Genomic DNA, 22,142 nt, shown 5'->3' on the forward strand with positions numbered 1-22,142 from the left:
AAGTTTGTCTCATTGTGTTCACCAGCTGAGTTCAGTGAACCATCACTGTGCTCTGGACCAAAAGAAAACCAACCCCAACTTGGGTGGCTGTTTTGAACCAGGGTTGGTAGAAATCAGCACCTAAACCTCTCAACTACAGTCAACAAGTGGTTAATGCTGAGCTGCTCTCTCTCTCTCTCTCTCTGTATGTCAAAAAAAGATAATTAAGGTATTTATTCTCATCTCTAATTTCTCTGCACTCATTGCCCAGTATCTTGAAACCCCTGAGTGCACAATTCCTGTCTTCACCACCACTTCCCATCACTCCTCTTTAATATGGCTGACAGAAAGGATCCTGATAGCACTTCCCAGGCACTGGTGCTAAAAAACCACCCCAGAGGGTCACTGCTGCTCTGCAAACCAGCTGAAGCAAGACAGGGAGAAAGATGAAGCAAAGGCCACCTCCATGCTCTTAACTCATCAGTGCCAAGCATCTTCTGGGCTGTTTGAAGTGTGCAACAGATTGTGGCCAAGAAGGTCTTCTGAAGAGCTCAGGGAGCCTGGGCTATGCTGAGCACACCCAGGGGTGGTAATCCCTGTGACATGGACTGAGGCAAGCCAGGGGATGAGGTAGGAGAGGGCAGCCTTGCACTGGGGCTGCTGCTGAGAGCTGGCTTGTGCAGCAAAGGTCTGAGCTGGCCTGAGGAGCCAGAGCACAGGCTGAGGGCCACCAGTGCCTCAAGAAGGTAAGGAGGGGGAAAGAAGTCCAGGGGAGGTACTACCAGCCTCTGTGGAGCTTCTTTCACCAGTGAGCAGCAACTGGGAAGGGGAGAAGGTGACTGGTTTTGTTTGCTAGAGAAGGGCAACAAAGCTGGTGAAGGGTCTGGAGGAGAGGGCTGGTGAGGAGCAGCTGAGGGACCTGGGGGTGTTCAGCCTGGAGAAAAGGAGGCTGAGGGCAGACCTCATTGCTCTCAACAACTCCCTGAAGGGAGGCTGGAGCCAGGTGGGAGTTGGTCTCTCAGCCCAAGGAACAAGTGATAGGAAAAGAGGAAATGGCCTCCAGTTCCCCCAGGGGAGATTTGGGTTGGACATGAGGAACAATTTGTTCCCCAAAAGGGCTGTCAAGGGCCTGGCCCAGGCTGCCCAGGGCAGCAGGGGAGTCCCTGTCCCTGAGAGGGGTTTCAAAGCTATGGAGCTGTGGTGCTGAGGGCCATGGTTTAGTGGTGCCCTGGCGGTGCTGGCTTAAGGGTGGGACTCAACGAGCTGAAAGGTCTCTTCCAACCAAAACAATCCTATGCTTTCATTCTCTGCTCAGAAGGTTGATGGCTTTCCTTTGGGCCAGAAACCCCCGGGGCAGTCCAGCAGACAGCTCTCCCTCCTCTTCCCCTGGCCTGGGCTGAAGCAGGACTTGCAGCAGCACAAGGGACCAAAGCTGGGAAGCTGCAGAGATGCTTCACACATTAGCTTCTGGACTTGGTTAGAAACGGCAGGAAGGCTCCACACCTTCCCCCTCACACACACACAGCCACCCCACTCACACCCTGCCTTTGGGAGCCACCTGAAAAAGCTGCTGCAGGCAAACAGCAACTGGTCAAAATCAGGCCAGAGAGAGAGAGAGACAAAAGTGACCAAAACAAACAGTTTGGCAACAAAGCAAACAACGGCTGCTAGGCAGGGGCCAAGGTCTGCTTCCAAACAGCACATCTCCCTCACAAAAGGGCCTGCAGACCAAGGGAAACTTCTGTCCAAGAGGAATTTTGCCAGCAGAGGTTTTCCAGAGGGCTCTCAGCAGCTCCACACATTCCCCTTCCAGATTGCCACGGGGTGGGGGGGGGAGGAGGGGAACCTGCCCCACTTGAGCACTGTGCTGGGCAACCAGGGCTGCCCGAGCTGCCTGCCAGCTCCTGTCCTCTGCAAAACTAAACACAAATCAAACACTTTTTTTCTGCTCCTGAGCAAAAGCAGAGAGCAATCCCTTCTGTCCAGAGCACAGGCTTGGCAGACACAGCTGGCTCAGCATGCTGCCCCCCCACCTCCCCCCCACAAACTCCTTCTTCAGCCCTTAACCTGCAGCACTCCAAAACCTTCCTGAGAGTGGTCAGGGTCCACCTACCTGCCTTCAACCTGCTGCTTCTTGACCCTGGGCAAGTGCTTGCTTCTCTGAGATGAACAAAAGAGCAAGGGCAAGGGGCAGGCCCCCCTCCCCCCCACAGTACCTGTCCTGAGTAAACTGTGCCCAGTTGGGGCACCGCCAACACCACAGCTTCTCCTTGTGGAGCTCTCTCATGGGTCTGCCTTTGGGAAGCTTCCCACAGACTTGACTTCCACCCAGTGAGGAACTGGATCATCATCTCCTGGGAAAGGGAAAAGAAAAAGACTCCCCCAGCAGCAGCTGCCCAGCCTGCTGGGAACTATTATGGTCACTAATCTGACTGGCACTTCCAATGTGCCTTCGATGCTCCCCCGGGGCTTTGCTTTTGAAGAGGATTGACGTGGGCGTGGAGCGAAGTGTCACAGGGTGGCTCCCATCACCTCCTCCCCGCTGGAGCGATGCCCAAAGAAGAGCCAGCCCTGTCTTGCAGCCTAGAAGCTCTTCCCTGTAAACCTCTAGCATCAGCTGCAGCTTCTTCTTCCAGCCCTCGAGCGAGCAGCCAGCTCCGGCGGAGCCGATCCGCCCCTGCGCGCGCCAAGGCCTCCACCTCCGGCAGCGGCTCTGGGAGCTCCCCGGCAGCAAGAGCGGGGCCAGGGCAGCTAGGAGAGCTCGAAGCCAGTGTTCATGCTGATGGCATAGCGCAGCTTCTCCCGCAGGATGCTCTTCTTGCTGTAGTTGGGAAGCTTCAGGAGGTTGAAGCAGGTGGAGGAGGTGGGGAGGCGCCCGCCCGGCTCCTTCTTGCGGATGGTGAAGAAGCCCCGCAGCACGCTGCCCAGGGTGTCCCCCGTGTCCTGCAGCAGGGCAGACAGCACAGCATCACAGCCTGCCCTGCCTGGGAAGGGGCCTGGGAAGCTCACCCAGCCCTGCACTCAGCAGGGACGTCTGCAGTCACAGCCACAAACAGCCTGACCTGCAGTGATGCCAGGGATGGGACACCAACCGCCGCTCCGGGCGGCCCGGGCCAGGCGCTCACCGCCCTCAGCGTCAAACATTTCTTCCTTCTCTCCAGGCTCAATCTCCCTCTTCCAGTTTCAAACCATCACCCCCTTTGCCCTGTCACAACAGGCCCTGCTCTAAACTCTGTCCCCAGCTGCCTTCGAAGTATTGACCAGAAGGTTTTCCTGGAGCCTTCTCTTCTCCGGGCTGAACAACCCCAACTCCCTCAGCCTGGCCTCACAGCAGAGGGCTTCCACCTCCCATCATTGCTGTGGCCTCCTCTGGCCCCACTCCCAACAGGTCCATATCCCTCCTGCGACTCCAGAGCTGGCCCAGCACTGCAGGTGGGGTCTCAGCAGAGCAGAGGGGCAGAACCCTTCCTTGACCTGTTGGCTCCTCTGCCCTTTCTGCTGTACTCCTTCCAAGCATGGTGCCCATACACAGGGCAGAGATGCCAACACAAACCCCATCTGCTAGGGAGAGTCAAACCTCAAAGCCCTGTTCTCCACAACAGCTAGAAAGGAGCTTCTCTTGTACCCACAACTGCCACTGCACACCAAGGTCCTTTCACACAGGGGGACAGGATCAGAGGTGTCAAGGAGAAAACACAACCCTGGAGACAGGCAGCAAGAGCCCAGGTGCTGCTGTGTGGGGGAAGGTGGCTGCAGCCACGTGCACCCTGTTAGGGTAAGGCTGTCTTCACCTTGACCTGTACAGCATAAATCTTTGTGGCTTAAGGGTTTCCTGGTCAGGCAGAGGGGAGAAAGCCTGGCAGGGAAGGAGGGTGCCAGAAGCCTGGCAGGGAATGCAGGAGACAGGAGCAAGCAGGGTGCCTACCTGATCATCAGAGACTTCCACGCAGCGGATGGAAAAAGGAGGCTTGAGGTAGGCAAAGCCCAAAAGCGGAGGCCTGGAGCAGCTGGTAACAAACTGTAAAAGTGATGGATGGTGAAAGATGGCAGCAGTGAGAGCAGCCTGGCTGTAACAGACATGTGGCTAACACAGTCACAGCAGACAGCTGCTTGGAGTGGCAGCTGAGCACCCCCCCGGTACAACACCGCTGAGCTTCAGTGCGCAGCTCGGCTCCAGCCTCTGAGCGCTGCCAGGCTTCGTGGGCGCACGAGAGCAGTTCTGCTCTCCCAGGGCTGCAGATTTTAAGGTGTCAAAGCATTCTTCTATTAGCAGCCAGCTAAGTGGAGGAGAAGAGCACTGGCCCCAACCCTCCCAGAGCCCAGGTTGGGCAGGGCAGAGCGCCTTTACCTTGAGAAACATGGCTCGCTCCTCGGGGCTGAAGTCGTTGGCCAGGATGTCCCACAGCCAGATGATGACCCGGTGACTCCCATGGAAGCCCCCGTAGTACACCGTGTGTTTTCTGGGGACAGAAAGCTTGTGACACCAGGGACACAGCTGGCAAGTGCTGGGAGGATCAAAACCTGCCCTGAGGCAGGGGTCACTGCCAGTACAGAGCCCCCACCAATGCTTACTGGGCACTCGATCAGAGGGAGCAGCAGAGAGAAATGGTCCTCTGCTCTCAGGAACCAGTGGGTGAAGGGACCCTTCCCATTCACAGAACAGTAGGGGTGGGAAGGAACCTCTGGAGATCATCAAGTCCAACCCCCATGCTAAGGCAGGGTCACCTATAAAAGGTCACACAGGAATGTGTCCAGGTGGGTTTGCAAGCCCTCCAGAGATGGAGACTCCACCACTTCTCTGAGCAGCCTGCTCCAGGGCTGCTCCAGCACCCTTACATTCAAGAAGTTCCTCCTCACATTTAGAAGGAGCTTCTGATGTTCCAGTTTGAGCCCACCAGCCCTTGTCCTGTCACTAGGCACCACTGATAAAAGCCTGGTGCCACTCTCCTGACACCCACTCTTGAAGTATTGATCAGCACTGCTCAGATCCCCCCTTAGACTGCTCTTTCCAGACTAAGAAACCCCAATTCTCTCAGCCTTGCCTCATCACAGAGATGTCCCAGTCCCCTCAGCACCTTGGCAGCCTTCTGCTGGACTCTCTCCAGCAAGTCCCTGTCCTCCTGGAGCCTTCATTAGCACCCTGCCCCAAATCGGCTTTAAGGAACAGTTCCTCGGCTCCATTTGTGTCTGTCTGCTCCAGGAATGTCAGTTAAGAGCAGAGAGCTGTGAAAGACCCAGTCTCCTGCAAGGCCTCCAAACAGCCCTGTAACAAAGCAAAGGCCAGCAGCCCAAGCTGCTCACTTACTTCAAGTCCTCCAGGTCGATCTCAGCGTTGTCACCGGAGATCAGGCGCTGCAGCTCCGGCGCCGAGAACATCCGAATCCACTCGGGCTTAATGATGGACCTGAACCCGCCGATGAGGGCTGCTGTCTGGCTCTTGATCTGGGTGTGCATCCGGAAGTGAGCCATCAGGTGGATGTAGCTGATCCTGTGGAGGACAGGGAAGGTGGCAGTGAAGGAGCCACAGCGCCCAGGGGCACGCCTTTCACACGGCTGCTGACCTGCATCTGCAGCCCAGAGTAGAATTAGCCAGGCTGGAAAAGGCCTCAGAGATCATCCAGTCCAACCTAGCACCCAGCACCATCTGATTAACTAAACCTCATCCAGGCTCTTCCTAAACACCTCCAGGGGTGGGGACTCCACCACCAACCTGGGCAGCACGTTCCAATGGCCAATCTCTCTTGCTGGGAAGAACTTCTTCCTAACATCCAGCCTGAACCTCCCCTGGCACAGCTTGAGACTGTGTCCTCCTGTACTGGGACTGGGTGCCTGGGAGAAGAGACCAACCCCCACCTGGCTACAACCTCTTTTCAGGTAGTTGTAGACAGCAAGAAGGTCTGCCCTGAGCCTCCTCTTCTCCAGGCTAAGCAACCCCAGCTCCCTCAGCCTCTCCTCACAGGGCTGTGCTCCAGACCCCTCCCCAGATTTGCTGCCCTTCTCTGGACACCTTCCAGCAACTCAACATCTACCACCACTGCCTGGAGAGCATCGTATCAGAGAATCCTGGAATGATTTTGGGTTGGGAGGGACCTTCAAGATCATCCAGTTCCAACCCCCCTGCCATGGGCAGGGACACCTCCCACTAGACCATGCTGCTCCAGGCCTCATCCAACCCGGCCTTGCACACCTCCAGGGAGGAGGCATCCACAGCCTCCCCGGGCAACCTGCTCCAGGGTCTCAACGCCAAGGCTTCTCCTGCTCCCTCCCCACTACCAATTTGTATGCACACCTGCACAAAAGCTTCAAAGTTTTCTGCTGTGAGGGAGAGCAAAGCACCCCAGAAGACTTTCAACTTTCTCCCTGGGCTGACTTCCCACAAAGACCCTTTCAAATGCAAACTCCCTCGGCCAGAGCCGAGGAAGGCAGAGGACCTGGGAACATCAGACTGCAGAGCACAGCTAACAAAAGACACATCCTCAGGTAAGGCTCCAGCTTTCACTTGCCATTACAGAGAACAACCCCCAGATTACCAGCTCAAACACACAGCTGCTTAACAGATATTTTAGCCTGCATTTACCATCACAGAAGGGGAGGGGTGGGGGTGGAAAGAAGAAGGAAGTGAAGGGAACAACAGATAAAAAAAAAGTGGGGTTGGTTTTCAGGCTGGGGAGTTGACATTTAAGATCACTATCTAAGAGGCAGTTATCTGTGCAAATAGCTGCGGGGCTTGGTGTCTCCTCTGATTTCCTGTGTCTCCAGTAAGGCTGTCGACTGCATTTGAATTGGCTGCTGCCTCTCCCGAGGAGCAGCGGCTTTCTACCGCTGCCACATGTTATCACTCCGAGAGGATCTGCCTGCTCCAAGGTGTCTTTGAGCAGCTGTGCCCTCTGTGTTCACCACTCTGTGCCCGAATTGCTTTGAATCCCTCTGTCTGTATCCATCACCATCATTAAATCCTCGCATGGTGGGCGGGGGGGCTCTGCGCCTTTGACCTCCCCTGAGCTGTTCCAAAGCAGCAAATGGTCAATTTCGGCTTTGCAAATCCAATTGCAGGACCGTTTCTGCCAATGAACTGCAACCAGGAAATTCTATTAAGCTATTTATGTGCCCCTTCTCCTCCAATCCATCTCAATTCATTCCAGATGCAAGCCCAAGCAGCTCCAATGAAGTATTTTTGCAGCGGTGACCTTAGGAGAAAGGAAAGCTCTGATTGCTGTACTTACTTATTTTCATTGGTGACAGGAATGGTCTTCCCTCCAGGAACAAGCTCATGGCAAACCAGCTGAGGGAAGAAATGATTGTATTGCTAATTACTGCCTGGAAGCACACTGGATGGAGAGATGCCATGCTAAGCTCTCACCTCCCCACAAAACCCTCGTTTGGATTCCACCTCCCCCTTCCTCCTCCCCCCACCACCCCCCAGTAAAACAGTAGGATTTCAAATGTTAAGTAATAATCCTGCCTCTGCCTTGAACCAGTTTTTCACTTAACTCTTAGCACAGTAATTGAACAGCAGGGCTCTCTGCCTCTTCCCACCAGTGGAGCCAGCCCTTCTCGGAGGAAGCCTCCTCCAGCCCGATCCATCACCGCTGAAGCATGCACAAATCGATTCAGAGAGCCCTGGGGGACTGTCACCATCCCCACAATCCAGAGGCTGAGGGAGCTCAGAGCCTTGGCATAGCTCAGTCTAACAGCCCAGTCCAAAGCTGTCTGCTCCACAGGTCTCATTTGAGGCCACCAGAGTGACAGAGCTCCCTGGAGTTTGCCAGGCACTCAAGGCACGAAGCAGAAAGCTTGGACAGCTGGGAAGTGTCACCTCCCTGTCCTGCCTCAGCTGACAGCACTGCCCAGAGACAGCAACAGGGACCTTCTGGGTGCTTGCTACAGCCAGAGCCTTGCCTCCTCTTGGCCCCAAGAAGCAGAAAGTCATCATTCACACATTAAAGGGCCTCAGTTGCTCCAGTTCCAGGTGACTTCCAAGGGCAGAAGGGAGGGAGCCCAGCAGAGGGAAGGAGCTCAGCTCCCTAACGCAGAGGAACCAAAGGGGTTACCCCACCTGGCTGCTTCAGTGTGGCCAAAGCACAAGGCACACAGGAGTGTCCTGGGTTATTCTGATGTTTGGAGTGCTGCAACCTTTAATACCTTCCTGCTGGGCTCTCATAGGTCATTCCCTACCTCCTTTTTGCAGCCTGAAAGCTGAATTCTCAGCAATCCTGAGGCAGCAACAAGGTGTCCAGCCCACCATGCAGTGCACACCACCTCTCCCTGGTACAGAGCAGGGCTGCAGAGGCACTGAGCTGCCTTCCCAGTCACCCTCACAGCTTTGCAGGTGCATTTCCACTGCTGTTGCTGCCAGAGAAGGCAAGCCAGGCCAGCTGAGGAGTAAGAAACCACAGCACAGAGCTCTCAAGGACAAGCTGCCCCAGATAAACACTCCAGGACTTAGAGGTCTCTGAGCTCTGTGCCACTGGATTTACACTGTTAACAGTGCCTGAGCTAGCTGAGGGCTCCCCACAGACTTGCAGCAGCACACAGCCAGGGAAGGCATTGTTATCTTATCTATCCACATTTGCCAGCTATGCACACACAGCAGCATAGAACCCAGGGCTCCAGAGCAACCAAAGCACCTTGAAGCCTTCAGAAGGGATTGACAAACCACCTTTTTCTCCTCAAGGCCAAGAGGCCTCCTATACACACTCCCAAGCTTCTCTGACAGGAACATGTAAAGCAAAGGAATTCCTCCCTCAGTCACACAGATTCTTCTTTTTAAAGAGGGGCAAAAAGCACTCAGAGCACTCAGAGCTTGGACAGCCTGCCTGAATTAGGACGCTCAGAACCAGCTCTTAGGAAGCTCAGCAGAGAACCAGAGCGTTCTTCTGCTGGCAAGTCAGATTCCAGGTGCATTTCTGGGCTCTGAGGACACTAATAAAAGTCAGGATGCTTCTGCTCAAGAGCCAAACTTAGCTCTGCTGCCAACTGCTTGCATTCACAATCTGCCACTTCTGGCACCAGGAACTTTCCCACAGCAGCAGGCAACAAACCTCAGAATCCCCCTCAGTGCTTCAAGGGCTCCTCCTAGTAGCATCAGCCAGAGGAATGAGGGAGATGCTCCTGTGCAGCGCAGCCAGGATCTTGCCAGCCCAAAAAGGGCCTGTGGGCTGTGGTGACCAAGCCCCAGAACTCTGCTTGTCCACCACCAAGCAGAGGGAGGATGTTTGGAACTAAGCAGGAGTAAGATCCACCAGAGTCACTGAACAAAACACCTACCTGACCCATCACATCTTCATCATAGGACAGAGTTAAGCCCAGGTCACTGATATCACCATCATAACGCTGCAGAAAGGGAAAGGAGGTGAGTGCTGAGCAGCAGGAACAGCAGCTGCTCTAACTTATGGGGAGACTGCACAAGAACTGAGGCTAAAACTTGGGATGTCCTGATTGCCAGTTCCAGGTTTCCACCCTCAGACTCCTTTCTCCTCTCTGCTTGCCCCAGTGACAACACAGGACCAGCTGCCCCCCCACCTGCCCCAGCACCACCGGTTACTTCCAGGGTGTGTGAGAGAGGCTCAGGCCCCCAAAGGCATTTGCAAATCCAGGGTTTCCTAGCAGCAGCCAGGGAGAAGGGGAGCTGAGCAGGGAAAATAAAGCTCAAACCTTAATTGAAGTGAGATTTTTATAGAACTCAGAATCCAAGGAGGGAAGTTCATCCACGGAGCTGTAGAAGACACTGTGGTGGTGCCCAAGGAGCTGACTCAAGAAGAAGGAAGCAAATGGCACATCCACAACTATGCCCTGCAGACAAGAATGCACAAATGACTTCTGCCACACAGAGCTTTGCTTACCTGTAAGGCCTGCAGGCAGCTCATGGCTTGTGGAACAGATGCATGACATTGCAATCAGCCAAAACCACATCCTCCCCTCTTTTAACTGAGGTATCACCAAATGGATTGTGACACACCAAAGGAACAGACTGTTCCAGCTAGGGTCCCCAGCACCAAGAATAATCAAGGCATGTCCCAGGTTTTACCTTCCACCTGAGAGAAGGAAAAACTTCTTTGTTGTAAGGGTGCTGGAGCCCTGGAGCAGGCTGCCCAGAGAGGTTGTGGAGTCTCCTGCTCTGGAGACTCCAAACTCCCCTGGCCATTGTGCTCCTGGGCAAGCTGCTGTGGGTGCCCTTGCTTGAGCAGGGTGGGGTTGGACTGGGTGATCTCCAGAGGTTCCTTCCAACCCCACCATGCTTGGCTTCTGGGATGATTACTGAATACAGGCCTCAGGATGTGCCAGGCTGCTCCACTATCACAGAATGCATTGGAGTGGAAGGGACCCTCCAAGGTCTTCTCCTCCAACTCCCCTCTAGTGAGCAGGGACCTCTCCAACCAGCTCAGGTTGCTCAGGGTCCCATCAAGTTTGACCTTGAGTATCTCCAGGTAGTGGTGTCTTGTCAGGGATCTCAACCAACCTAACTGCATCCAAGTCATCTTTTCCAACTCACCTCTTCAGTCACACCTCCCCAAGCTTTTGACAGATGCTCTCAGAGGTACCACCACAGAGCCCCATCTGGACCCTGCTGTAACCAGCAGTGACCACATCTCACTAGGGTATGCTTTTGGCTCACCTCATACACAGCCTTGCCAAGCATCTTCCCCACAAACTCAAAGAGCTGCAGGTAGTTCTCATGAATGTAGGACGTTGGGGATGGATACAGCCTCTCATCACCACTGGTTGTCTGCACACAAAGAGAGGTCAGAGCCAAGTGATGAGACCAGTCTGGCTCTGTTTGCAGCGGGTCATCACAGCCAGCAGCCGCAGCCCCACCTCATACCTTGAACAGGTTGAGTGCAGGGTCAAACACCTTCTTGATTATCTCTTCCAGAAACTCTTTGAAGACACCATCCTGATCGATCCCAGCCTCATCAACCCCCAGATCATTCACAAACTTGACTCTGATCACTCCCTTCATGGCGTTCTGGGAAAGCTGCCGGAGCTGCTCGTATCCATCCTACACAGACCCAGCAGATCCAGAGGACAATGACACAAGGAGACAAGTCAAACACCCACACAGGCAGGCAGCACACACAGGACAGAAGCACACTAGAGAGATCACAGAAGGGTTGGAAGCCAGCCTTGAAGTTCACCTTGTCCTACTCCCCTCCAGTGAGCAGGGAAACCTCCAACTTAGCTCAGGTTGCAGGGACCCTCAGAGGTCATCTTGTCCAACTCCCCTCTAGTGAGCAGGGAAACCTCCAACTTAGCTCAGGTTGCAGGGACCCTCAGAGGTCATCTTGTGCAATTCCCCTCTAGTGAGCAGGGAAACCTCCAACTTAGCTCAGGTTGCTCAGGGCCCCACCAAGTTTGATCTTGAATACCTCTAGGGATGGGTGGCCAGCACCAGAACAAGAGGACACAGTCTCAAGCTGTGCCAGGGGAGGTTTAGGCTGGATGTTAGGAAGAAATTCTTCACAGAGTGATTGGCTATTGGAATGTGCTGCCCAGGGAGGTGGTGGAGTCACCATCACTGGAGGTGTTTAGGAAGAGCCTGGATGAGGCACTTGGTGCCATGGTTTAGTTGATCAGATGGTATTGGGTGATAAGTTGGACTGGATGATCTCTGAGGTCTTTTCCAACCTATTCAATTCTTTCCTTGTCCTTTCCTTGTCCTGTCCTTTCCTTTCCTTTCCCTTCCCTATTCTTATCCTTATCCTATCCTTATCCTATCCAACCAATCTGCATTTGTCACTGAATTGTGTCCCCCAAAGGAGCAGCAGCTTCTCCTAGCCAAGCCTCCAGGTTTGGAGCAATCTGAAGGGAACTGAGGCCCGGTGCTTGCCTGTAACCTCGCACCACACAGAAGCAGACAGAAACTGTGCTGTGTCCCTCAGAACCCACAGAGAAGGTTAAAAACCCTCTTCAGAGCCCATACCCTTGTCAAGTTAGTGGCTTGCTGGGTGGCTTCTGGAAGCCAGGTCACCCACCTCCAGCATGCGTGAGCGGCGGATGGTGATGTGCGTGACGTGGGGCGACGCGGAGCTGGTTTCCACCAGCCCCAGCTTCTCCTTCTCCTTGGTGACCATGTTCCGGAACAGCAGCACCCTCTTCAAGACAAAACACATCTCAGTCTTAACCCACAGGCATCCTTCTCCCCAAGGGCTGCAGGACCCAATCCTATTCAGTATCTTTATTGATGATCTGGCTGAGGGGATTGAGGCCAGCATCAGGAAGTTTGCAGATGACACCAAGCTGGGGGCAGGAGTTGAGCTGTTAGAGGGCAAGAGAGCTCTGCAGAGGGACCTTGCCAGGCTGGGCAGATGGGCAGAGGCCAACAGGATGGCATTCAACAAGTCCAAGTGCCAGGTGCTGCACCTTAGCCACAACAACCCCATGCAGAGCTACAGGCAGAGTGGCTGGAGAGCAGCCAGGCAGAAAGGGACCTGGGGGGGTAGTGGTTGATAGTAGGCTGAACATGAGCCAGCAGTGTGCCCAGCTGGCCAAGAATGCCAATGGCATCCTGGCCTGCATCAGGAACAGTGTGGCCAGCAGGAGCAGGGAAGTCATTCTGCCCTGTGCTCAGCACTGGTTAGGCCACACCTTGAGTCCTGTGTCCAGTTCTGGGCCCCTCAGTTTAAGAAGGAAACGAGGCTGGGGAGAGGTCTGGAGCACAGCCCTGTGAGGAGAGGCTGAGGGAGCTGGGGTTGCTTAGCTTGGAGAAGAGGAGGCTCAGGGAGACCTCCTTGCTCTCTACAACTCCCTGAAGGGAGGTTGTAGCCAGGTGGGGATTGGTCTCTTCTCCCAGGCAAGCAGCACTGGAACAAGAGGACACAGTCTCAAGCTGTGCCAGGGGAGGTTTAGGCTGAAGGTGAGGAGAAAGTTCTTCCCAGCAAGAGAGATTGGCCATTGGAATGTGCTGCCCAGGGAGGTGGTGGAATCACCATCCTTGGAGGTGTTTAGGAAGAGCCTGGATGTGGCACTTGGTGCCATGGTTTAGTCATGAGGTGTTGGGTGACAGGTTGGACTTGATGATCTGAGGTCTTTTCCAACCTTATTGATTCTCTGATTAAAAAGAAGTCCAAACTCAGAGGCTGGTAGGGATTGGAAGGGACTTCTGGGGATCATCTCTGTAGATTTGCTACCTGCAAGAAGACACTCTGACTTTTCCCCAAAGCCACATCACAAAATCTGACTGGTTGGGGTAGGAAGTGGCCTCTAAAGCTCATCCACCCCAACCCTCCTGCACTCAGCAGGGACATCTGCAACTGGAGCAGGTTGCTCAGAGTCCCAGACAACCTTGACCTGAAATGGTGCCAGGGATGGGGCATCTCCCACCTCTCTGGGCAACCTGGGCCAGGCTTCTCACCACCCTCACTGCACTGCCAAGCACTGCTGGATGACTTTCTGCAGCTGTCCCCTCAATGAGCTCTCTCCCAATGACAGAAATCAAGACCATTTAGAGGAAATAAACTGGGGAAATAGAGGGGGAAAGGAGGAAGACTTTTGTTCAACAAGCATTTCAATCACTAGCTCCAAGTCACAAGTCCCTCCCATCCCAGGCCACCCAGGCTTTTCAGCCTCCATCCTCTGCCCCTGTCTCACTCACATTCTTGTGGGGGATGACGTGTGGGATGTACTGCAGCAGCAGCTGGGCTCTCTTCTTGTCCTTGTCCAGCTCCTGGAAGAGCACGCTGGGTTTGAGGTCCCTTTACAAAGAAAGGCAGAGGTTCAGAGAGCCCTGAGAAACACCCAGGTGTGGTAAATAGCTGGGGGTAGGAGAGAGAGGGAACCTGGAGTGTTTTCAGAGCTGACTTAAGTGCTCACAGGCACATCTAAGAAGGCCAGAGCCACTCAAGCTGCTAGGTGCTGAGCCAGTTTCCAAAGCATCCCCCTCCATGAGCAGCGGCTCATCTGTACATCACAGAAGAGAAGCACAACAGGAGGGGGCTGGGTCCTTAAATGCAGACAGAGGCAGAAGCTCTGACCTCCACCTCACAGGCAGAATGAGGAGCACTCCAGTTAAAGTCAGGACCCTCAAAGCAGCTGCTCACAGGGGCACTGGGCCAAGGCCACAGCCGCAGAGGGACACTCACTTGCGTAACCAGTGGTCCTCCGGAGCGAAACGCCGGCGACAGTCCCGCTCGTACAACACCATGAGCCAGCCATGGACAGAATGAAACAGCTCCAGGGTCTCCCCTCTGGCATTCTCTAACAGAAGGAACAAAGCAGCAATGTCCAAGCACCCCAGGAAACAGAGCAACATGGTTGATGGTCTACCCTTACGCTAGCAGGGCAGGTGGACTTCTCCTACCCTCCGGTGCCTTCTGAGGGAAGAGATTTTGTTTCCCCTTCTTCAGGGTAAGAGGAAACAGCCTCAGGTTTCCCCAGGGGAGGCTTAGGTTGGACATGAGGAACAATTCCTTCTGCAAAAGGGTTGTCAAGGAAGGCCTGGCCCAGGCTGCTCAGGCCAGTGCTGGAGTCCCTGTCCCTGAGAGGGGTTTCAAAGCTGTGGAGATGTGGTGCTGAGGGCCGTGGCGACCTGACCGTGCTGGGTTAGTGGCTGGACTTGATGATCTTGAAAAGCATTTCCAACCTCAATGTTTCTATGGCTCTTTGATCAATGTGACAAAACTCTTAGCCACATCCCAAGCCCTCTCAGCCAGTTCCAGCTGAGCCATCACCATACAAATGAAATTATCTCATCTCAATACCAGAACTGAGCTGTACCCAAATCACACCAGCACGGAGGTCAACACCAGGTATCCTCAGAGACCCTAGAAGCCTGCTCAGCTCTGTCAGAGCACTGCATTAGAGTCTGGTCCAACACATGGCTCAGTCCCACTAAACTCTGGCAGAACCCAACATGCCCATCATGTCTGTCACACAAACCCTCAGTGGAAACAGAAAACTGCACCAGGTTTGGTGCCAAGCACAGCAGTGGCAGCTGGGCACCAGAAGACTGGGATGTATTTTCATGTCACAAGATGTAGTATAGTGGGGAAGGAGGGGGTGGGGTTGGTTTGTGTGCTTGTAAAGTAAGCATTGGAATGTGCTGCCCAGGGAGGTGGTGGAGTCCCCAACCCTGGATGTGTCCAAAGGTGGTTTGGCTGTGGTGCTTGGGGCTATGGTGCAGGAGTGAACCTTGTAGAACAGGGCTCTGGGCTGGATTTGGTGATCCTGAGGAACGTTTCTGTGATCCTGTAATTAGCAGAAGCTTCAAATTGCCAAGTTCAGGGGAGACCTTGTTGCTCTCTGCAACTACCTGAAGGGAGATTGTAGCCAGGTGGGGGTTGGTCTCTTCTCCCAGGCAAGCAGCGCCAGAACAAGAGGACACAGTCTCAAGCTGTGCCAGGGGAAGTGTAAGCTGAAGGTGAGGAGAAAGTTCTTCACAGAAAGAGTAATTGGCCCTTGGAATGTGCTGCCCAGGGAGGTGGTGGAGCCCCCATCCCTGGAGGTGTTCAAGAGGGGATTGGATGTGGCACTTGAAGCCATGATTTAGTTAGTCATGAGGTGTTGGGTGACAGGTTGGACTTGATGATCTCTGAGGTCTTTTCCAACCTTATTGAGCCTATGATTCCTATGATAGGGTTCTGGGTTGGACTTGGGGATCCTGAGGAATGTTTCTGTGATCCTGTAATTAGCAGAAGCCTCAAACTGCCAAATTAATGCTATTTGCTCTTCTGCTGGTGCCATCAACCAGAAGCCCCTGAAAGCACTTACCAACAATTCCATCCCAGATCATCTTGAACACAAAGGAATTCAGGAAAGAGGAGATGGTGACGAGCTCCTCCAGCTTGAATGAAATCTGCTCCTCATAGACCTCGATGTCATCAAGAATCCTATCAGGGAAAACAAATGCAAATGCCCTGGGGTGAATTTAATTCCCTTTTGAAATTTTCATCAAGGCACATTATCCTTTCCCAGCAGCAGCTCTTATTTCTATGACAACTGACACCCAGGAGGATCTCAAGTCATAAACAGCTAAGGCGCATTTATTGGCTGCGATCGATATCTGATCCCCACTGAAGGCAGCAGGGAAGCTCTGCCACACGAGCCAAGCCACTACTTCACAGGTCAAAAAGAGGACCCTACACACTCACCTCAGGGTAAAAAACCAAAACTTTGTCATCATTCCAGCTAAGGACACTGTCTCTTCTGGCCAGCAAGGGCAGATTTGCCACCCCCTCTCCCGTCCTTTGTGCCAGGTCCGGTGGTGAGACAGCCAAGGGGTTGCCCAAGCGGCATGTCAGCTGGGGAGCTCTCATGCAGCATTATCACAGCTCAAAGCTGCTCTTATCTCATCTAATTCTTTGCTTTGGACTGCCACAACTGTCCATAGGCAGCAGCAGCAATCTGTCTCTCTCCTCTCTGGTCCGTGCTGTAAGATTTTTTTTCCAGCTCAACACCTGGCTGAGGGACAAAGCCCTTTTGAAATCCTTTCTTTCTCAGGACTCAAACATCTGCTGCTATCCCCTCCCTAGTGGACCTTATGCAAAGGCAGCAACACCTCAGCTGCTCCTCTTGAAACTTAAGGAACCCTCCAGCTTCATGTCACAACCCCAGAGAGCACCCTCTGCTCACTACCTACGTGATCAGGTGGCGGGAGCAGTCGCAGAAGAGCATCAGCATGGCCAACAGCCTCTTGGATTCCTCTGTGTCATTATTCAGGCACTCCAAGAAGAGTTTTAACCCACCCTGTGGTCCCAGCTCACAGATAAAAGCCCATAATTTGGGCAGCAGGTCATCCAGGTAAGTGAGGCCTAGCAATGGGAAAAGACAAAAGCACGCTCAGTAAAGCTTCTCCTGCCCACTGCTTCAACGTGGGCACCTAGAGACGGATGTTGACTTGGAGGTGGAAGAGCCTTCTGCAAAGCAACACTGCACTTGAAGGCACCAGAAGCAACACATTTGGCTCCCCAGCCTCTTTGCCTCAACAGGAGATGCACAATCACCAGGAAAGCAGAAAGCTTTCAGCGAGGGCTGGAACACCTCTGCTGCGAGGCCAGGCTGAGAGAGTTGGGGTTGTTCAGCCTGCAAAAGAGAAGGCTCCAGGGAGACCTTCTGGTGGCCTTTCAGCGCTGAAAGAAGCCAGTCAGAAAGCTGGGGAGAGACTTTTGAGCAGGGCCTGGTGTGACAGGACAGGGGGTGATGGTTTGAAACCAAAAGAGGGAGATTCAGACTTAGAAAGCAGAAATGTTTTACCCTGAGGGTGGCAAGAGCCTGGCCCGGGTTTGCCCAGAGAGGCGGTAGATGCCCCAAACCTGGAACCGTTCCTAGGTCAGGGTTGTTTGGAGCTCTGAACAACCTGCTCTAGTTGCTGACTGCAAGACAAGATAACCTTTAAAGGTCCCTTCCAACCTACAGCATTCTTTGATAACTCTGTTGCCACTTTGGCTCACAGGAACTCACTCTTTTCCAATCCCCGTGACAACCATCTTTGAGATGAGAACACAGCGGGGTGGTACCTGTGATCCCCACCACAGCCACAAAGCATCCAGAGCTCTGGACTCATTCTCTGCTCCAGCCACTAGACCAAACCAGGGCTTATCTCCTCCTCCATCCATCCATCCATCCATCCATCCATCCCTGAGACAGGTAATTTGTTCTTAAGATGTATGAAAGCATTCAGTGTTCCCACCACAGGAAGATTAATATCGCCGGGCTTCTCGAGAACACTGACTCAAGCCTGCAGTCTGAGGTGGAGGGAGCAAGGTTTCATTAGAGGAAAACTTGCTTCAATTTGTATTCTGGAGAGCTAATGCTTGATAAAGAAGTGATGAATGCTATTGATCAGGGCCAGGATTCAGGATGAAACAAGCCTTCCACCCAGCCAGTCAATAAACTGGGGGTCAGCAATCAAACTACCAACGAGCCGGCAGAATTTAATAAGACAAGAAATGCTCTTCCCCACTTCCCCCTCCTCCCCCCCTCAGTGTTTTGAGGGATTGGAGGAAGCACAGATGTGAGCATCTGACCTGTGAGTATCTGGAGGCGGATCTGTGTCAAGGTGGTGAGGGTGGTTTGGTACAGGACACAGATGCTGCAAACCTTCTGCACCTCAGCCGAGTCCACCCGCTTGCCGCCGACAGGCTTCAGGATGTTGCGGACAGATGCAGACTTCTGGAAAGCCCTCTTGAATAGATCTGGGGGCAGAGAAGCACACAAGAACCTTGGCTTAGGAGCAAGGGGGACTGTTTGGAACCAGGCCTTACCCTCAGCCACTTGGCAGCCCTGTGATAAAGGGGATTTTAGCAGACTGGGTCACTCCGCAGACAGTAGGTGTGGAGCTTCTCACGGCTGCTAGCAACAGAGAAGTGAATTTCATAGACTCATCAGAGAGCAGGCTGGGCTGGAAGGGACCTTGGAGATCATAAAATCATAGAAGGGTCTGGGTTGGAAGGGACCTTCAAGGTCATAAAATCATAGAAGGGTCTGGGTTGGAAGGGACCTTCAAGGTCATAAAATCATAGAAGGGTCTGGGTTGGAAGGGACCTTCAAGGTCATAAAATCATAGAATGGTTTGGGTTGGAAGGGACCTTAGAGATCACAAAATCATAGAATGGTTTGGATTGGAAAGGACCTTCAAGGTCACAAAATCATAGAATGGTTTGGGTTGGAAGGGACCTTAGAGACCATAAAATCATAGAAGGGTTTGGGTTGGAAGGGACCTTAGAGACCATAAAATCATAGAAGGGTCTGGGTTGGAAGGGACCTTCAAGATCTTGTTCCAACCCCCCACCACAGGCAGGGACACCTCCCATTAGACCAATTGCTCAAGGTCTCATTCAACCTGACTTTGAACACCTCCAGGGAAGGGGCATCCACAACCTCCCTGGGCAACCTGTTCCAGTGTGTCACCATCCTCACTGCAATGAATTTCTTCCTCATCTCCAGTCTCAATTTCCCCTCTTCCAGCTCAAAACCATTGTCCCTCATCCTACCACAGAATCATTAGGGTTGGAAGAAGCCTCAAGGATCATCTAGTTCCAACCCCCCTGCCATGGGCAGGGACACCTCCCACTAGCTCAGGCTGCTCAGAGCCACAATCACTACGATCCCTTGTAAAAAGTCAGTGGGGGCATTAGCCTGGAGCTTAAAACCTTGCCAGGATTGCAAGAGCTAAGAACCACAGGGTCCAGCACCATGGGCAGCAGCTAGAAAAGAGCTAAATTTCATCTAGTTTATGCCAAATACTCTTCTGCAGGATCACCACCCATCTCTCAGGTCCATGAGCCAGCTTCACCTTGCTCTTCACCTGGGAAGCTGGCCTCCCATCTCGCCTTGGGATGTATTAATTTATGCAGTGGACATAAATCTTCTCAGCTGCTTGAGAAACAATGAGGAAGGGGGGGGAAAAAAATCTGCTAAAATAAGCAAATATTTTCACAGCACCAAAGTAAGAGACTTGCCCCAGGTCACAGAGACCTTCTGAGCAGGAATTACAAATAGGAGAGGCCATATCCCCAGCTCAGCAGCTGCTGCAAGTAATTACTCAAAGCTTTTAGCTGAAGTGGAAAAGGCAAAGCCCTGTGAGTCTGGGAGAGAGAAAAAGGCACAGAGAGAGAGAGACAGAAGAAAAAGCCACCCTCCAGAACTGACTCTTCATAGGAAGGCTGTTCTGGGGGGAAACTGGTTGTGCTGGCAGCTGAGCTGTGTCCTGGTTCTCCAGCAATTTCTTGCTGAGCACATCACTGAAGAGGATGCGGATCATGTGGACTCCCCAGAGGTGCTGCAGCTGCTTTGTCAGCAGAGGCATGGACTCATTCAATCTGAAAGACAAGTCAGAGAGACACAGAGTCATGCAATTGTCTGGGGTGGAAAAGCCCTCTAAGGCCATCCAGTCCAACCATCAACCCACCACCACCATGGCCATCAAACCACGGCCCCAGGTGCTGCGGCCACACATCTTCTGAACACCTTCAGGGCTGGGGACTCCACCACCTCCCTGGGCAACCTGTTCCCATCCCTGACCACTCTTGAAGGAGAGAAGTTTTTCCTGATCTCCAACCTAAACCTTTCCTGGCAATTTCAGGTCCTCTCCTCTCATTCTATCACTTGATACTAGAGAGGAGACCAACCTCCACCTCACTCCAACCTTCTTTCAGGGAGCTGTAGAGAGCAATGAGGATTCCCTCAGCTCTCTCTTCTCCAGACTAAACAACCACAGTTCCCTCAGCTGTTCCTCACCAGACCCTTTGGCAGCTTTGGTGCCCTTCTCTGGACACACTCCAGCCCTTTAATGTCCTTCTTGGAGTGAGGGGCCCAGAACTGAACCCAGGATGTTAGAAGGTAGGCTGGAATAAAACAGCAGGCAGGGATACTTTGATAGCCACAGGTGAAATGGAGCCAGGAACCCACCTGGCAGCTGCTCCTCATGAGAGGAGTTGATCCTGTACCTAGTGCACCAGTATGACCACTGCTTACCAGTTTAACCATGTTAACACAATTTGAATCACAGAATCCATAAGGTTGGAAAAGACCTCAGAGATCATCAAGCCCAACCTGTCACCCAACACCTCATGACTAACTAAACCACGGCACCAAGTGCCACATCCAATCCCTTTCTGAACACCTCCAGGGATGGTGACTCCACCACCTCCCTGGCCAGCACATTCCAAGGGCCAATTACTGGGAAGAACTTTCTCCTCACCTTGAGCCTAAACTTTCCCTGGCACAGCTTGAGGCTGTGTCCTCTTGTTCTGGTGCTGGGTGCCTGGGAGAAGAGACCAACCCCCACCTGGCTTTCCCTTCAGGTAGTTGTAGAGGGCAATAAGGCCTCCCCTGAGCCTCCTCTCCTTTTACAATTTGCTCCTGTCATAGGCTGTGTACAGATGTGGTAGCATCATAGAACTGTTTTGGTTGGAAAACTCCCTTGAAGACCATCAAGCTCAACCATTCTCTACCCTCCACCACATTGCATTGTGCAGATAGAGCCTGAAATCTGAGTTAATTCTCAGTGGGGCCACATTGTTGATCTCAAAGCATGACACAGACACAGAGAGCAGGATGAAAAACCAAGAAGAGGCTTCCACCACTTGAAGGTCCTCCTCACTTACCCATAATCCACAGTCTGTGAAAACCAGCCCAGAACAGGATGCCAGTGGGTGAGGTTGGATTTCTTCTGTGAAACATACTTCTGGCAGTAGGAGAGCATGTGAATGAGCACACCCACAAAATGAGCTGTCTCCTCCTCAAGAACTTTGTCATTCATGGAGCCCAGGTACACAAGATTGCCTGGTGGAATGACCAGCACAAGAAGACCTCAAAGAGGAGCAGATGCTGCAGGATGGTTGGTTACAGACATAACACACAGGTCTCACTTGGCCTCACATCCCTTTTCAAGCCCAGGAGTGAATACTAGAGGGCAACCTGCAGCAAGCAGCTTCCAAGCACACATCAGGCACTCAGGTGCCATGTCACTTTGGCCACCTCCTCATCTGTATCCCACCACCACCATCTCCAAAGTACTACAGATGAGGGATGACTGTGCCCTCTGGATGGTTATGGCAGAGCTTCAGGTGTTTCTTTGATGTGCATTGTTTCAGCACCATGTTTACTTAGGGAGGTTGGGTTCAAGACTGCTACTCTCCAAGGCTTTCTCAGAGTCCAAGTGAAAGCTAGCAGAGATAACTTCCCACTTCAGGCATGATGACATGCATGCAAGAGCAAGTCACAGAAGAGACCTCTAAGATCATCCAGTCCATCAACCCAGCACCACCATGGCCATCAAACCATGTCCCCAGGTGCCATGGCCACACGTTTCTTGAAGACCTCCAGGGATGGGGACTCCACCACCTCCCTGGGCAGCCTGTTCCAGTCCCTGACCACTCTTGCAGTGAAGAAAATTTTCCTGATCTCCAATCCAAACCTCCCCTGGCACAATTTCAGACCATTTCCTCTCATTCTATCACCTGGTACTAGGAGATGAGACCAACCCCCACCTCACTGCAACTTCATTTTGGGAGCTGTAGAGAGCAATGAGGTCTTCCCTCAGCCTCCTCTTCTCCAGACTGAACAACCCCAGCACCCTCAGCTGCTCCTCCCCAGCCCTGTTCTCCAGACCCTTCCTCCATTTGCAAGGGCATTCAATCATATTTGCAATACCCCTAAGTGTCTCTCAATTGTTATTTAGAAACCTTTTAAACAAGGTTAAAAATGACACAAAGAAGTTGGAGGCA

The 22,142-nt window shown here is 52.9% G+C and overlaps 1 protein-coding gene across 1 annotated transcript in view; it reads right to left on the reverse strand.

Moving 5' to 3' along the window:
- Window positions 1-1,834: 1,834 nt before the first annotated feature.
- Window positions 1,835-22,142, reverse strand: part of UBE3B (ubiquitin protein ligase E3B) — a 33,559-nt gene continuing 13,251 nt past the window's right edge. Inside the window, exons 12-28 of the mRNA XM_054172778.1 lie at window positions 21,021-21,198; window positions 19,564-19,733; window positions 17,940-18,107; window positions 16,553-16,724; window positions 15,685-15,803; window positions 14,058-14,172; window positions 13,571-13,670; window positions 11,952-12,071; window positions 10,802-10,978; window positions 10,595-10,705; window positions 9,634-9,771; window positions 9,247-9,312; window positions 7,203-7,261; window positions 5,285-5,467; window positions 4,328-4,439; window positions 3,905-3,997; window positions 1,835-2,922 (exon numbers count right to left, since the gene is read on the reverse strand). Coding sequence (XP_054028753.1) covers window positions 2,731-2,922; window positions 3,905-3,997; window positions 4,328-4,439; window positions 5,285-5,467; window positions 7,203-7,261; window positions 9,247-9,312; window positions 9,634-9,771; window positions 10,595-10,705; window positions 10,802-10,978; window positions 11,952-12,071; window positions 13,571-13,670; window positions 14,058-14,172; window positions 15,685-15,803; window positions 16,553-16,724; window positions 17,940-18,107; window positions 19,564-19,733; window positions 21,021-21,198 — 2,273 coding nt within the window. The 3' untranslated portion in view covers window positions 1,835-2,730. The remainder of the gene's footprint in view (window positions 2,923-3,904; window positions 3,998-4,327; window positions 4,440-5,284; window positions 5,468-7,202; window positions 7,262-9,246; window positions 9,313-9,633; window positions 9,772-10,594; window positions 10,706-10,801; window positions 10,979-11,951; window positions 12,072-13,570; window positions 13,671-14,057; window positions 14,173-15,684; window positions 15,804-16,552; window positions 16,725-17,939; window positions 18,108-19,563; window positions 19,734-21,020; window positions 21,199-22,142) is intronic.

The sequence above is a fragment of the Dryobates pubescens genome, chromosome 25 (assembly GCF_014839835.1).
Source record: "Dryobates pubescens isolate bDryPub1 chromosome 25, bDryPub1.pri, whole genome shotgun sequence".
Taxonomy (NCBI): domain Eukaryota; kingdom Metazoa; phylum Chordata; class Aves; order Piciformes; family Picidae; genus Dryobates; species Dryobates pubescens.